Source organism: Strix aluco, chromosome 13 (genome assembly GCF_031877795.1).
Source record: "Strix aluco isolate bStrAlu1 chromosome 13, bStrAlu1.hap1, whole genome shotgun sequence".
NCBI lineage: Eukaryota > Metazoa > Chordata > Aves > Strigiformes > Strigidae > Strix > Strix aluco.
This window is the reverse complement of record NC_133943.1, coordinates 12,354,682-12,371,550: the sequence shown is the minus strand read 5'-3', so window position 1 is coordinate 12,371,550 and position 16,869 is coordinate 12,354,682. Positions and strand designations below refer to the sequence as shown.

Sequence of the window (16,869 nt, the reverse complement as noted above, 5' to 3'; positions counted from 1 at the left end):
TCTTTTGTAACAGCAAGATCAGCTGTTTTTGAACTTGGGAGAGGTGAACTGTTTCAACAGACAGAGCTTCTCTGCTGACTCTGGGAAGTTTAGCTCTCGATCTCTTGACAGTGCAGTAGTTGTTCAGGTGTGATTTGTAACAATGCTTACAGTCAGCTTCCCTCAGTCATAAAACGACTCAAGCAGTCAATCTCCAGGATAAAGTCTATCCATTCCCTTTATGAGAGGTGTTTTTAATTCACTTCAATGTAGAGTTCTGGAAGCCTGTCAGCAGTTCCATTAGCATTCACTGGATGGCTATGGTCGTGGCAGTATTTCTCAGAACAGACTATTAGTTCACTGCTTGAGATTTAGCCAGTTGATAACTAAATACTTTTCACTGCTTGTCTCTGCAGCTACTTAATAGGGAAAAAGTTTGACTATTTCTCAAGTAGAGGTGCTTCCTAGAGTTATGACAGTACAGTTACTCTTCCTCTGTTGATCAGATCTGCAGCTATGGAAATAGTAAAGCAATCTGAGTATCTCTCACATAGCATAGAGATTATCAGAGTTTTGAGTAACACCCCGGAGGGACAAGGAGTGATGAATGTGCAGATTTGGGCTGGCCATGTACATAGTGAAGATTTGTTAGAGAGATGTGGGCATCAACTCTTCAGCACGTTCTTACTGGCAAAGTCTCGTGTGCAACATGAATGTCTCAGTGTCTCATTTGACAGCTGTGATTGGGCTGTGTTTGGGAACACTTCCATGTAGTCTTAGGAATTGCAGGGGATGTTGTGGGTTGAATCCAGTTCCCTATTGCTTTCTGTAGAGTTGGGCATTCTCTTCCCCCTCATACCTTGGATTTGAGCTATTCTAACAAATAGCAGCATATCATTCATTCATTTGTCCTTTCTTCTCAGGTTCAGGATCCCATTTTCATTTGAAACATCCAGGCTTCTAAAGCAATGAGTTGATCTGTTTCTTTCCACATGGGGAGCACACTCCTCCTTTGTTGACTTAGGTTTGGCTGCTTTGATGGAGAAAGTGGTTCAAATGATGAATCAGTGTTCACTGCTGAACATACTAAATGGAAAAACAGTGTAACTTTTGGTTGTGTACATCAAGTAAGGGTTATGGACAACTTCACGCCAGTGGAACTAAGGAATCACTGGGGTTTCTGTGAGAATTTGCACTGGTGTTGGAATGACTGTCTTAATTCTGGTGTGGAAATATATATATTTTTTTTAGATTTTCTAGTGCTGGATAAAGAGAATTGTCTTCCTGTGCATTAAAATTTGGTTCAAAGCTGTCAAATCTTTTCTAAATCACCTGTAGCCTATTCTGGAATAGTTAAAGCTGTCTTCTGGGTACTATCCAGATACATTTTTGATTGAATGTCAGGCTATGTTTAAGACTTGTTTGCACTTGCTTCTCTCTGGATGACAGCACAAGCTATAGCTGAGGTCAGCTTTGTCTGTATTTCGCTGTGAAGAGATTTCTGTTGCAAAAACTCAGAGCTGTGGCTCAGATGAATTCATACATCAACAGAATACCATGCTGTTTGGAGGGCATCCAGAATGGAAACTTGCTTGGCAAAGTAGTCTTTGATTGAGACTCCTGTTACCTCTTTAAAGCACAGTGCTACTACCTGAGTCACCAGAAATGAGTATGTAAGCAGTCACATGAAGAGAAGTCTGACTTAGCTTGCAGTAACTGGTTCTTTGAGATCTGTGTAGGTATTCTTATACTCTCCCTTTTCCACAATGTCTTGAACTTGTCGTTTGGAGTACTGAACTTCAAAAGAATTGTTCTTGACGCCCCACCTCCCCTGTCACATGAGTTGGTTCACTTGCCCTTCCAAGGACAGAAGGGGTGCTGGTTCCTAGTCACTGTCAAAGGTTCTCACTTCTGTTCTGGTTGCCCAGAGCGTCGTACACGTGAGCGTGTAGTGAACACCAGTTACTGTAAGGTAAGTTGTTCCTGTTCCTTTTCCTTCTGTCTGTGTGGCACTGCCGTACTGCGTCTCTGAGGAGTACCACTGCAATCAGCTGACAGTTTGACATTCAAAGATATAAACATGAGACATTGCAGACAAGTAGAAAACAATCCTATGAAATTACATCCTGCTTCCTAGTGGCAATAACACAACTTGTTTTCAAACTGTTGGTCTGAATTCCTATTTGAGGCATGCGGCATCCAGCTGGTACATAAGCCTGTTTTCCAGTGCAGCGGTAGGTGTGAGTGAGAGGTGTGTGTTTGAGCTAAAGGCTGGTGGCAAATGCTGGTTAGCTTTGGAAACGGACACCAGGAACTCTGCAATTCTGAGATGGAGCAGCATTTTTCCCCTTTGAATGACCATAACTGATGTTTTATTCTCCTACTGTGAAGGTTGTTTCTCATTTTCATCCCGTATCAGTAAGTTGCCCTTGTGTTTATCTTGCAGGTTTCTGAGCATGGCGAGGATGGGACAAAGCAGAGCAGATCGGAGCAGGACTTGTCACTCCCCAAATCCTAGAAATTTTAGTTCATACGTACACTTGCCAGTGGCTGTGGGCAACCATTTACTTGGTGTAAAGAACTTAATATCAGTATAAACTGGCTCTGGGCAGTGTCAATGATGCTGCACTTTGAGTTGTAGCAGCTGTAATTGTGAATATTACTGAGATAGTGAAACATGGTGTCCAGTTTTCTATTGCATTTTTTTCAAGTGGAAAAGTTAACTAATGGTTGACACACAAGTGGAGAAAATTGTGCATATGCCAATTTTTGTTACCTTTTTACTTTGAACTACACTGCTTATGAGATCTCATTGTTTTGGAAGAATGGCATGAACAGTCTTCGGCAACAGTTGTGATAATTGTAAATGCTCACAATTGTGCACTCTTTTCTGGTTATTCCTCCCTGGGTTTTGAAAGTTGTACACTTAAAACATTCTTAAAGTTGTTGGCTTCTATGTGCAACATACCAAGCCAGCTGACATGGTAGTAACCAAAGATTCCAGTTTTTAAGCGTATGAAAGACTCTGCCTGCTTACCTGTGCTAGAAATAACAGCATCTAAAGTGAAGACTTAAGAGAAACTTAGCGACTACTAGATAATCTTTAGGACTCTGCATTAACTCTATAATGTTCTTGGTATAAAAGGAAAAACAGCATATTTGTCACGAAATTTAGTTAACATCTTACAACTGAACCTGTATGTAAGTTGCTTAGATAAATGTAATCACTGTAAACATCTATATGATCTGGGATTTTGTTTTTATTTTGAAGCGGGAGCTTTTTTGTTTACAAGTTCATTAAAAACTAAAAACTGTTTCTGTAAGGAAATGAGATTTTTTTTTTTAATTTGCCTTGTTAATTCAGTTTAAGAAATCTACATTACCCTGTTTCTAAACCAAGTTTCGAGGCCATTTGTTAAGCAAAAGAAGTCATATTTCTTTCTAAATCATTTTAGATTTAGTGTTGTAACTCTTCCTCATTTTGTTTTTAAATAAATTTTGTATTTTTTCCTTGAGGGGGAAGGGGCAGTCTTGCATTTTTATAACTTGTTGTTTGAGACCAGCCCTCTATACTAAGATTGGATTTTTTTTTAAATGAAATGGCATCTTTTGCAGACCCGGTATTGGCAGCCTCCGAGCATTGCCACGTCATGCATCGGCTGGACTGACTTGTGATTGCTAGTTTTGAGAAAAATTTGAATGGAGTATTTGGATGGTTTTAAACCAAGGCATTTTCTTTCAAGTTCTTGTGAAGTGGATATGATCAGATTTACTCTTGTTCTTGGGGACAGCCTCGCACCATGCAGAGTTCACATTGGTTACTGCCCCAGGCTGTCTTCCTTCTCACTCCTATTCTAGCCCAGCTGAAAGAAAGAAGTACTTTTATTGCTGGTAATTCTTTAACAGTGTAATTTATTCCTTTATAGCATGTCAGAATAAATTAAAAAAATGTCTGAAAATGCTGCCAGATGCCTATTGTGTAAATGTTGTTTGTATGTTAGCTTTTTAGACAGTTTCCATGCATGTAGCAGAGTTCCTGCTCACAGTTCATATTTTTACTGTTTGAAAAGGTCTTTCATTTTGAAAACTGTTTCTTCAAGATCATAATACTTACACTGTGCACTCTCTGTCATCACGGAGTGGTAATCTGGATCAAGGTCGCACTCCCATGCGGTCACTATGCATACTCTCTTTACGAGAAGGATCTGCCCTGAGAAGATGGTAAACTTTAGCTGGAGAACATTGTGTGCTAATAAACACTTGTATAGATAATCTGGGAGTACAGGGAGGCAAAAAGTCTGCCTGGCTTCAGAGATACCAGTGCACATTTGGAAACTTCTGAGTCAGAGCGGTCTCTCTGTTACCTGTAAGGTGGAAGAAGAAATGTAGCTCATTCTTCTGGCTAGGATGTTTTTCTAGACTCTGAGCGTTGCCCCATCCAAATAAGGATGCTTTACAAGCAATGCCTCATATGAAAAACTGGTATGTTTCTAAGAACTGGTATTTAAAATACTACATTATGTCCTTATATATGATTTCTACTGTCTAGGCAATGCATCTGACAACATGCATTGACAGAAGGGGGAGAAGCATCAGTGAAATGCCTTCTTGTCAGCTGTTTTCAGAGTGGCTGCTTAGAATAGTTTTGGCACCACTTTTCTTGCTTTGACATGAAGAAATCATTTGGTTTCAGGAGAAGAAATTATTTCATCTGTCCATTAAATTTACTCATGACTTTGAGGAGGGTTGTCAGATTTTTAGAAACAAAACTGCCTTTGATAAGCACTGTAAGCAAGAACAGTTCATATGCTTGGAGTGTCAAAATGCATTGGTTTGTAGTTCTTACAACTGCAAGCCTTGTCCTGCGGAGGAGCATGGAATCCAGTTAGTCTTTCAGACATAGAGTTTACTTCTGCACAGAAGTGTGAGCTTAAACTGTCAGCTCTGTCGTGCTGCTTTGCAGAAAACCAGCCTGCACCAGACATGCTGAACAACGAGCAAGATGGCAACCTTCCTTAAAGAGATGCTGTGATACTGAACACTCATTTACTGTGTAATCTATTTGGTTTGTAACAAAGATTTAAAACTGAAAGCATTAAAAACTATGTGGATCTTGACTCCTGGTTGCAGCTCTGCAAAGGTTTTGTGTTGGGAGGTTTACTCTTACCTGCTGTCCTGATGCAAAGTCAGAAACATCGGCAAGCAATCCCAGGCCCTTTACATGTAATTATCATTATAACAGAGGCTGTACAGCACAAGAACTACGACCTCATGCTCCCTGGAAAGTGCTAGAATTCAGGTAATGACATAAGGCTGTAACAACAGGTTCTTAGTCATCTTCCTAAGCTGTGTAACAGGGTTTCAAAGCAATTTAACCTCCTTACAACAACTGAGAGGCTTCCTAAGGCCACCTTTTAAAGGATTGCTTAATTTGGAGTGTGGAGTGCTCATGTGCAGCATACTGGTTCATTATTTTTAACCTATTTAAGCCATTCCTTGTTACAAGCAATTGAGAGCGTTTTTCTCTTCTCCCATAAAAGGCTCTGAAAGGAGAGACTGCTCCTCAGTTATTAGTAACATTAGTAACGTCGCTCTCACTGCCTTGCTACTGTTATGTGTGGTGTTGGTAATAAGTGATGAATTCAAGCCCTGTCTGTGTTGAAAACACTGTCAGTCCCTGGAAGCTAGGTATGTTTCTGGTAGGTGTGCCAAGCCTGTGCAGTGTGTGCCATCCTATTTGGCTTTTGCTGATTTCTATTGAATTCTATATGGGGGTTATTTTTCAAACTTATGTGTTGACTTGCTTTGCTATTGCATTGTTCTGCCTGTTCTCTCAGTTGGCTTTTTCAGGTGCAGTGCTTACAACTTGCAGGAACTTGCATGTGCTTTGTGTTCTGTGCTTTCCCTAAAACAGACTGCGGCAGAGGCGAGGGTGCCCAGGCTGTAGCTGCGCTGCTTGGAGCAGGAGCCTGGGCTCGATGCCTGCCTGCAGTCCCTTCCAGCTGGAATTTTCTGTGATCCCAAGTTGGCTTTTTGCATAAGGCTTTAATTTTTCTTGACAGCATTCTCCAGTTCAGAAGATTTGTTGCTTAGCCAGCTCTGTGAGCCCCATCTGCTCCTTAATTGCAGTGAAATCATCGTGATTTCATATCAGCTTGATGTCATAATACGAGTTTATGACTATGGCAGGCTCCAGACGAAAAGGAAAAGTGAGCTGGGAGGAAGAGCTGTCTGCTCTGAGCACTAATTCCTCTGGAAACATGAGGAGAGGGATGACACAGAGGAAGTGCCCACCCTCCTAATGGGGCCTGAGTGGAAGGACTGCGTTCATGTCGTGTTCTAATGTGGAAATGGCTCTTTAATGTAATCCTTGTTATCCAGGGCAAAACAGGAAGGGGGGAGGGTGGTATAGGTCTGTAGGCAAAGAATTAAGATTGACTGTTACGCTAGGACATAAGGATGTTCATCGTTCCTGGCTTCATTAACAAAGCTTTTCAGAATAGACCCAGGACTGTGTTGTCCTTAGCCATGAAGGAAACATGGTGTGTTAAGGGAAGGCTGTTTCCAAAACTCAGGACTGGGTTTTAAAGGGATCACAGTGGGCTCAGCTGCTGTGCAAAGCTCAGTACTAAAGATGTGAAATCCTTTCTATTAAGATGCTGACTTGACTTTTTGCATCCATGTGAGATGTTCTTAGATGTGACTGTTGCTAGTGCTGATTTCAGGTAGCTGGAAGTAGGGAGAAGCTAGGGAGCATTCTCACACCAGGCTTGAGTAATCAGGTTTCCCAGTATTTTTGCCTGTAAAATAACTGTGAAGGTGATGAAGCTCCCTTTTCAGAGACTAGCTTGGCATTTTGATATCAGGGCCTGCTTCTGGAAGTACCTGAGCACACCCAGTCCTAATTCTGTTTTCCCTCCCCAGGAGCCTTTTGTTCCTGTGGATAATGTGGATTGTTTTTTTGCAAGCACAGCTGGTCTTAACTTTATTTCTTTCCCTCTCTAAGTTTGAAGGATAACATCAATATGCGTAGCTGGTGGAGCAGCTCTTTCAGAGCTGCTGTGTGCACTGGTGGTGTCCTGAAGAGCAGGCTCCTGGCTCCCTGCGCTGCTCCCTGGGTGGCTCCCTGTTCTCCACCACCCTTGAAATAATAGTGAGCCTTGAGCTACTTTGCAGTTGAGAGACTTTGAACCTTTGGGTTTTTTTTGAATGAAAGCAATTTGAGATAATTGGAAGACTTTGAAGGGAGTGTACATGTCGTACAGGGTAGACTGGCTTTTGAGCTTTCCTTGTTGCAGTCAAAGCCCCTGTGTGTAATGATAAATCTGGGCCTTATCCTTTACAGCCCTGTAAATACACAGGGAGGTGCTTGACCTGCCACAATTCAGATAACTGGCAGAGGTGGGGCAGTGGTACTTGTGTGACTCAGCTGTGCTTTGTGGGACCTTGTAGTCCACCAGAGCAGGGGCAGGATGAACAAGTCTTCCCTTTCCCTGTCTCGTACCTTGGATGAGTCCCCCGTGTGTTGCTGTGGCACATACCGATGCCAAAGAAGCACGGTGGGACTTTTCCAAACGAGGCCATCAGATGTGTTTAACTGAGAACCCCCGGGGTTTAAGGCTGGTCTCCTCAGCACAGCTTACCCTGATGTCTGTCTGGCTCGCCCTCCCTGCTGCACATGCTTCTCTTGTGGTTTCTGTACACCAACTGGTAACTCCACTTCTCAGCAGCGTGGGTAATTTTAAAGATCCTTGAGCCCATCTCCATACAACTACAAGGACTAATGTTTCACAAATCCTGCTGTGCCCCGGTGGGTCCAGGGGGCTCATCCCAGGACCAGCTTGGGCCCTGCAGCTGGCTCCGGTGCTGGACTGAGCTGGCTGGCCTCTGCTGATAGGATTTGCCTGACTTTCATCTGGTGGCAGCTGTAGGTCGGGCTTTGCCCAGGTCAGGCAGAGAGGAGCAAGGAAGTGTTTGCCTGCCTTGGCGTACAGGCAGGTACAGTTGGGCGGGGGGGAGGAGAGCAGAGAGGGAAAGCTGGAAACTGGTGCAAGTCTTTTGAGCTGAGAAGAATCACTTGGGCAGCAGATAGATTCATTCTTGTCTGCCAGAGGCTTCCCCCCAGCACAGCTCTGAGTTGTGCTGAGCTTGTTGCTTCTCCTCGGTGGCTGCCGGCATGGCGGCAGCTGGTGTTGGGCCAGGACTGTTGGCAACTGATGTGTCTAGGTCGGGGTTACCTGGTGGGGCGAAGCCTGTGAACAGCATCAGGAGTGTTTGCATGGTAGAACATGTGTTCGTGTTCCTTTGGGGCTGGGACTGGCATTATGGCAGTGAGGCCTCAGGTAATTCCTGCTGCATGGCACTGTGTGAACAGCAGGTATGGCCAGAAATTCCGGCTGACTCACATCCTGGAAGTGTTTGTCTTCCTTCCCGAGACCCCTTTCTTTTGGGGGAGGAAAGGCAAGGAACCCAGCTGTGGCCATTCTTCCCTTGGGCTGCTCAGGAAGTATTAATTGATGGCTTTTATTAGATGGGCTCATGCTACAATGGCCCTGCTGCGCTGCTTGTGTCTGGGTAACTGAGGAGCATCAATAAACCCTGTTTGCGTTGCACCCCCGGCGTGGGAAGGTGCTGCTGTGCTCGAGCTGAGCTGACGCAGTCGCAGCGATTTCCTGGCTGGCTGGCCTGAAGCTGTTAACAAATCCCATAAACTGATTATGGGCGTAAGTCACTGCTCGGTGACCTTTCTCCCTCTCACTGACAGCTTTTTACATTGCACCTCTTGACCTTCCCTGTACCTGCTGGTGGGAGCTCCCAGCCACCGGGCAGTGCGGGGGGGATGTGAGCTGGCACGGAGCCGCGCTCTGCCCGCTGCTGGCCGGGGCTGGCTCGTGTGCCAGCGGCCAGCAGGCTCTGCCAGAGTCTGGCAGCGCGTTCCCAGGAGGCAAAGCCTGGGCTTGGGAACTTGATGCTGATTGGAAGTGGCTTGTTTTTGCTTCCCAACATGCAAACAGCTCGTGGGGTCTGATCTGTGCTGCGCTCAGCCTTTCCTAGTGAAAGACTGTCGGGATTTGTCAGCTGCTGCTCCCGCTCCTGTCCTGTGTCTCCCCAACCCCCAGCCGCAGGCAGGGGTAGCTGTGTGGGCAGGATCCCTTCGGTGGCCACGGAGAGGTGGAATCACAGCACTGGACAGACTGGATTGGTTGTGGCCGGGCAGCTCTTTCTGGACTGGCTTTTCCAAGGAAGGAGTTGAACGTGGGTGACAAGGGACACCTGGGCGTCTGCGGGACACGCAGCGCAGGGTGTGTTTAAATGTATTTATGGTCCTTCACAGGGCGGGGAGCAGGGGGATGAAGCAGTTGTTCTAACACAAGCTGGTTCCTGGTGCCAAGATCGTGCAGGCAGCTGCCTGCTCCTCTTTCTTAGAGGACTCTGGTATGTCCCCTGCCTCGGGAAGTCCTGGGGGAGCTTCCTGGTCCCCATTCAAGTGCTGCCTGTCCCTGTCCCCATCTGCTGGTGAGGGAAAGCCTGGTACCGCCTGCTTGCTGGCCTCCTGCCTTGCTGTTCGGGGGGTGCAGCAGCCAGGCAGGCCGTGAAAGCAGAGCCGGTGCTGCTCTCCTTGGCGGGGTTGCTGGGTGACTGGTAAACACAGCAAAGGCAGCAGCGGGGGGGCTGGCTGCCCTTTGCGCCCCCTTCCTGGAATCGGGGCCCAGGGGTGCCCAGCGGAGCCCGGCAGCTGGGGGGGCAGCGAGGGACCCAGCTTGAAGGGCAAATGGCCCCGTGCTTGGGGCAGGGAGAGCCCCAGCTTGTGGGCAAGAGCAGCCCTCCTTGTCCCAGCCAGGCGTGTGGCACGTGCTGGTGACCCTCTGCAAGGCTCCTTGCCCAAGCCCAGGGGTCTGTGGGCTGCAAAGGTGACTTGTTTCTTACCCCAGCATTCGGTTTGGCTGCCCAAAGGAGCTCTGCTGCTGGAGCAGCCACGTGCTGAGCCTCCCTGGAGCTGCCAGAGGGGGTCCCAGAGCTGCAGCATCCCTTCGGGTCACGGTGTCTATCAAACACCCAGTTCACAGCAGCTTCCCTGTAACCTCTAGGAAGAAGTTGAAATACAAGATACTGGAGCAGGTGGGGCACAGACAAGCCTATTGCATACTTGGCTCTTCCTAGCTGTGACATGGTGGCTTGCGTGGAGTGTGGTGGCAAGCCTGCGAGGTTCCAGCACATGCGGGGCTGCAGTGGAGCTGTCGCCTCCAGTGCTGGCAGGCCGTGCCTCTGGCAGCTAATGGGAGCGGAAAGCAGTGCTGGGAGCAATCCTGCTGCTCTAAATAGCTTGCCAGCTGCTGATGTTTGTTAACATGGCTGAGCTGTGGTCCTGCGGGAATGTGGGGTACTCAGGATCAGTGTTGCCAAGGGAGCTCTGTGGGATGGGAAGGAATCCCGAACCCCAGGGAACACTTTCCAGGAAAAAAGTGCTTGTGCCCAAATCCCATTTCTAGAATGGCAGGGCAGCCGCCTCTGTGGATCTATGGCTGTCTTTATTCTCACTGTGGTAATTTAGAGCTGGGCCTGAAGTCCTGATCTCAGTCTCTCTGCTAACATCCTGGGAGCTAAAGGCTGAACCAGCTCCACATCAGCGCTCTTGTCAGCTCTCCACCTGCCCTGGAGCTGACTACTGGCGTCTTGAGGGTGTTGCCCTGGTCTGGAGACCTGCATGTCTTCTCTGGAGTGGGTTCAAAAGTGTTGGCCCAGCCCAGAGCTTGGTCCCATCTGCACCCCTCTGCCCTGGCTGGGTCCTCACCCTGGTGCCGGGGAGCAGCTGTGAGCACCCCAGCTGTGTGGGGGCAGCTGCTGTGGAGATGGTACTGAAACTGCTGCAGCAGCTCTGCTCCCAGCCTGCATGTCAGCATCACCAGGGGACTGCGAAGCTGGGGATGTCCTCAGCAGGGCTGGCTCCACAGGGCTTGCCCTGCCGTCCTTGGACCTGTAGCTGCGTGCCAGCTGCCTCTTTGGGAAAAGCCCTGATTCTGCTAAACCCCCCCATGGATGATCATAGGTGAACACAAAGCTGCTGAAGCCGTAAGATCATCCTTGTACCTGGCTGTCAGGCCTGTGACAGTCCATGGAGCTGTGCCCCGAGTGGAATGATTGCTCGGGGACCTGCCGTATCTTTTTTTCCCCCGAGAAAAGGGTTTTCTGCAGCGCTTTGAGTGCAGAGGGGGGTTTGGAGGTGCTGCTGTGCCAGGCTAGCAATGGTGCTGGAGGCGGGCTGAAGTGTTTTAACAGCTCCACTGCAAGAGCCCGTAAAGGACACACGGGGTGGTCTGGCAACACGGGCAGAGCATGGCAGAGCCGGATCATGGCTTGCTGCGCTGGGTCTGCTGGATCAGCTGTGTCTGTGCCCGCTTGGCTAACCTGCTGCTGCCTGTTGGGGCATAGGCAAACCTCTGTGGTGCTTTGCACATGGGTTTTGAATGAAGTATTGAAAGAGACCATTTTATATCTGCCAGATAACACAGCTCAGTCTGGCTGCTCTCTCAAACCCACCCACCCAGTTCCTGGGTCCCCACAGTCCAGCTCAAGAAATAACAGTGCTTTTCTTTCAGATAGGGAGAGAATAAGCTGCTCATTGCTTCAGCTTGCATCAGGAGAAGCATGGTAAATCCCCAGCGTCTAGTCTGGCTTTGCCCGATAGCTGGAGTATGGAGGTGTTGCTGATGGAAAGCTGAGCACAGCGTGGGAAGTGCTTTGGCTTAAAATGTGTGAGCTGCCACCTAGTCTTCTTCCTGCAGCAAGGCCCCCAGGTGCGGTGTCTGCTCCTGCCGGGGTTGGTCCAGGGCAGTTGGCTTTCTCAGGCTCTGGAGCAGGAGGGGAGGCTGCCAGCTCAGGGCAGCGCCGTCTCTAGAAGGAGAGATACGCATCTGACTGGCACGTCCTGTTAGATAAGCACTTCTCCTTTTAACACCCTTGCTGGGTAGGACCAACGCCTACCTTTCAAAGCTGCCATCTAGTTGAAACACTGCTCCTGCTGTCGCCAGGATTTCATCAGGCAAACGCATACTCTGGCTCTTCTACTCACTGGGGACCGACTGCTCCTGCACGGGGGGGGGGGGCTCCAGCCCTCTGCTCCCACCTCCCAGCTGAGCACATCACCTTGGCCCCTGGCAGGAGATGAGCCCAGAGTCTCCCTATCCCAGCTGCAAGGGCTGCCCCTGCCCATGTCTCCACCCTACGCCGCTCTCCTGGTCCCTCTTCCTGCCTTTGAGGCACCGGGGCTGGCTGAGCCCTGGCTGGTGGCAGGGGATGTCCCCTTGCTGGTGGGCTCAGGAATGAGGGAGCACCATGAGGTGGTTTCCAGACTTGGGTTTCTCTTCCCCAGATATAAAAACTTGTAGGGCATTTCTTAAAATGCTCTGAACTGGCTTCCCTGTCCTGGACGAATCTGGAGCTCCCCCGCTCAGCCTGTTTTGTGCCATGCCACCCCTAAGCAGCCAGCTCCAGCTCCTTCATCCCACTTAGCCCAGATTTCCTTCTAAATAGGTCACTCTTTAATTGAGGGCAAGTACAAAGTTGCTCTGTTTCTCCTAGTCTTTCCAGGCTGGACAGACCCACTTCAGGAGCTGCGAGACCAGGGATGAGGCTGAATGATTAAATCCTCGTTGGCTGCTGCAGCTCTGGCTGGATTCTCCAGCTCCAGGACTTTGGCTGCTGGTGTGTGAAGGTGGGGAGGACAGGTTGGGGCTGACTCTTTTGTAACAGCCCTGCGAAAGCCCGACCCTTGCTTGTTTGCAGGAAGACGATAGTAAAAGCAGGAATCTGGGTTGTGGCTGTTATGAGGGAGGGAGGAGTCCTGGTCTGGTGGGATGGGGTTGTGTACCTCCATGGGCCTGTGTCCCTGCCCTTGGAAACTGCTCAGCACAGGGATGCTGGTGCCAGGCCAGCTGGGGGAGGTGACAGCGGGGGTGCAGACCCCAGCGTGGGCTTGGTGCCAGGGGAGAGGGGATGGAGTGAGCTTTGCTCTTCACTTCCCTCATGGCACGTTGTCGCGGTGCTGTGCAGACCCTGCAGGTGCCCCAGCTGTAAGGGGATCCTGGGGCAGCTGGGCACCGCAAGCCAGCAGCTGCCTGCTCCTGCCCTGTGCAGGCTCTGACTCCCAGCCCCTCTGTGCCTGTGTTTATCTTTCCCTGCTTGTTTCCATGCGAACGAGGGTGGATGGAGGGAGCCAGCTGCAGCCCCTTGATCCTGGCTCCACAGACCAAAGTCCAGCCGGGAGCACAGCCACAGCCAGCTTGGGGCTGCGGGACTTCTTGCTGCTCGGGGAAGGGTCTGCTGGAGCAGGACCAGCCATGGCTCCTGTCCTGCCACCCTGGTTATGGCATTGCTCTGCTCCTGGATGGTTTGGGGTGGCTGAAGCAGCCCTGGGTTGTTTTATCCTGTAGAGAAGCTGATCCCCAGCCCCAGGGTAGGGGATAATGCAGTCTTGGGATGCAGTGCAAGGGCTTGGGCTGCTTCCCCAGAGGAGGAGGCAAGATAAAGCCAGAGCCTGGCCCGTGGCACCGAGGACGAGGTGCGACTTGAATCAATATTAGTTTGCAACAGCCTGTGGGCGAATGTGACTAGGGGAGCGGGGCAGACAGCTGCTGCCTGCCTGCCCTCTGGGGCTGAGCCTGTGCAGCGAGTTGTGCATGGTCTCTGCTCTCAGGGCAGGGCCAGACAGAGGAGGATCAAAGCCAATCCTTGTTCCAGGCCCCAAGGGGACTCGGGGTGGAGGGAAAGGCGGTGGGAAACTGCCCTGTTGGCAATCAGCTCGCGCCGCCTCGTCCCTCCCTGGGTGCCTTTTGCTTTCCCAGGCTGCCGGGGGGAGCGGGGCAGGGCGAGCCGGCCCCGCCTGGGCGCTGTGTTGTGCTGAGCAGGTTTGGAGCTGCTGGGCCTGCTCGCCGGGGCAGGGAGGGCTGGGAGCTGCTGACGGAGGGGCTTTCGGGCAGTGCGTCGGTCTGGGGTGAGCGTGCAGGGCCGTGCCTCCTGCCCCGGGGACAGTCTGGGCACGGCTCTGGCCGACGGTGGGTCTGCTGCCCGGGCTGGCGGGGCTGTGCTGCGGGGGGCTCCCACCGACACCCCTCGTGCTGCCCCCGCCACGGCTGAGCGGGGCTACGCAGGGGCTGGCGATGTGGGTGCTGGCAGAGCCCTGCCTGCCTGCCCGTGCTTCGCTCAGCCAGGACAGGGCCGCTGAGCTCCTGCCCTGCCGGGTTGGGCGCCGCAGGCGTTGGGGCGCGCCAGGCAGGCCTGGCAAGCGCCGGCTGCCGACACAACCTTCCTGGGTGCTGACTCAGCAGGGTGGGTGGCTGCGAGCCCAGGCTGGGAGCTGGGGTGCCGGGCAGGCTGAGCCCTTCAGCGGGCACAGGCACCCGCGTCCCCCAGCCCTGCGCATGGGCTGACAGCCACCCCCGTGCTTGCACCCTCCTCCGTGACTCCTGCACGCCTGGACTCCTCGGGGGGGGGCCATGTCTGCCCCCTCCCTCTCCCCCTCCAGCTTCCCACGCACACGCTAATCCAGTCCTGCTGCAGCAGTGAGAGCGGCTCAGCCCTGGGGGGGCTGGGTTTGCAGGCACAGCTCCTGAGCTGTGAGCACCCCAGGATCTGATGGACACTATCCTGCCTGGATGGAGCTGCCCAAACCCAGATCCCTTGTTTCCAGCATAGCCCCGGGGTGCTGGGGCGCTGCTCTCTGGAGCGAGGGAGGTGGCTGGTGTGGGGCAGGGGGATGCGCTGAGGAGGGCCCCTGGAGCAGAGCAGGCAGGACCAGGGGTACATGGGAGGGCTCCGCATGGGCTTCGCTGCTCCTCTGCCTCTCACTGGGTGCATGTGCATGTGTGCGCCTGTGCACGCACCCTCGCCTCTGTCCCAGCCCTGATGAGCTCTTCGAAAATCTACATATGCAAAAAGCCCTAATCTCTCGAGCCTTTCCTGAGCTCAGGGGTGTCTTGCCCTTGGCAGCAGATAAGCCGGGGCACTCCAAACCACCTTGGGGCCAAGCGCTGAAGCACGGTGGTACAGTGCTGCAAGGGCCAGGGCCGCGATGCCAAGTGTGCTGGGACTCAGGGCCGGCACCAAGGCGTGTTCATGCCGTGCCAGCCTGTGGGAGCTCGGAGAAGAGCAAGGGGATGCCCTGCTGTGGGTGCCGGTGAGAGCTGACGGGGTGCAGGCACGTGGATGCCAGTGGCCATCCAAGGGCTGCCAGTACCCACCACCCCCTTTCTTAAAATCAACCTGTTTCCCTTCAGGCCCTGGCAGCGGGTGGCATCGCCCGGCCCTCACAGAGGCCCTGTGCCGGAGGCCAGCGCAGGACATGAGGATTAGTTTTAAGCCGATTGCTGCTGCCTGTTAAGGAAGCGCTGAGATACTCGGCTGTGGTTCCCCGGGGGCTAGTGGGTCACGGGGGGAGGATGGCTGCTGCAGAGCTGGCACCGCACCTCAGTGGGGCAGGTTGAGATTTTGTCCCTTCCCCAAGTTATTTGGTTTTGCCACCACAGCTTATAAGGGCTCATTGCTCCAATGGCCTCTAGGAGCGAGGGTGACCGGCCCCAGCTCAGTGGCCTGGCAGGACACTCATAGCACCCTCCTGCCCACCTCCACCCCGGGCACCCATGGGGACGAGCCTCCCTGCGCAGGGGCAGGGATGGCTATGGGCAATGGGGTTTGGCTTCCAGCACTGTGCTGCTTCTCTCTCTAGCGAGGCAGTAGGAGAACCCCAATATTTTTTTGGACCGATGTGACACACCAAACATGGCTCTGGGAGGAGATGGAGAGGAGACAGAGAAGCATAAGAGGGCAGTCCCTGCAGACAGAGAAGAATTTATGGCTGCCGAGTTTCTGCAAAGACAATAACTGTGCAGGACTCTTGGAGGGTGTGGAGGGGGGAAAACTGCCCAAAAAAGGGAGTGTGGCAGCTCAGTCTCCCTTTCTGGGTGCTTTCCAGAGAGCAGGGAACATGGGGGGCTTGTCCTGCCAGGAATATGGGAGGAATGAGCATGACTGCCTGCAAGCCTGGGGGAAGCACCCTGCTCTGCCATTGCTGCCATGTCCCGGCCCCCCCCACGCTCGGGTGCGCGGCTGTGCCAGCGGGTGCTGCTCCCAGGTGGTGCCAGCTCTGCCAGCTGAGTCAGGGCAACACCCTTCCTGGCATGGCCGGCCTTGCTGCGGCAATGACTCTGTGCCAACGCTGTCTCACCAGTGGGGAAACTGAGGCAGGGATCATGCAACGCCTCTGACTGATGCCAGGGTGGCACCTTGCCCGGGGCAGTTTGACTCCCCTTGCTGTCCTTGGCACAGAGCGGCATGGCTGCCCAGCCCACCCCAGCCCTGGGCTCCGGCTGCCCCAAACCCCTCTGCAAACCCCGGCACTGCCCAGAGGCCCCGGCTGAGCCTCATGGAGGGATGAGGCTTTGCTCCCCCATCCCATGTGGTCCGGCCATCCTCCCCCTGGCCATCCTGGGGCGCGTAGCAAAGCCCTGGCCATGTTCTTCTCAAGGCAAGGGACAGGCAGACGTGTGCCTCAGTTGCTCTATCAGGTAGATGGGTCAGCACTTCAGGCTCTGCACCCAGAGCTGCTGGAGCTGCTGGTAACTCATGTGCAGGGGGCTGGGGGAGGCACCCAGCAAGTCCCAAGGGGGACATTTGCCAAGCGCAGGGTCTCCGCTGTCCCCCCACAGGTGCTGGTGCCCGTGCTGCCGCCCAGCTGGGCTCTGCAACTGCCTGGCTGAAGCTGATAGTGAGAGACGGGGAGCTTAGCCCCAGCCCTGCTTCGGTGACAGGGAGGAGACTGGTGCTTCCCTGCAGTGGCTGGGGCAGCTGGTTCAGGGGTAGGCTGGGGGCAGGTCGGGAATTCTTCAATTAAAGGGC

At 52.2% G+C, this 16,869-nt stretch overlaps 2 protein-coding genes across 4 annotated transcripts in view; one reads left to right on the top strand and one right to left on the bottom strand.

The window, feature by feature from the left end:
- Positions 1–5,096, top strand: part of CSNK1A1 (casein kinase 1 alpha 1) — a 36,623-nt gene extending 31,527 nt beyond the window's left edge. For all 3 annotated transcript variants that reach the window (XM_074838880.1, XM_074838878.1, XM_074838881.1), the window contains one exon: positions 2,426–5,096. In XM_074838880.1, the coding sequence (XP_074694981.1) occupies positions 2,426–2,433 (8 nt within the window). In that variant the 3' untranslated portion in view covers positions 2,434–5,096. The remainder of the gene's footprint in view (positions 1–2,425) is intronic.
- LOC141929345 (uncharacterized) overlaps positions 1–16,200 on the bottom strand; it is an 84,444-nt gene extending 68,244 nt beyond the window's left edge. The window contains exon 1 of the mRNA XM_074838661.1: positions 16,178–16,200. The gene's annotated coding sequence lies outside the window, so the exon portion shown is untranslated. The remainder of the gene's footprint in view (positions 1–16,177) is intronic.
- Between the last annotated feature and the right edge of the window lie 669 nt (positions 16,201–16,869).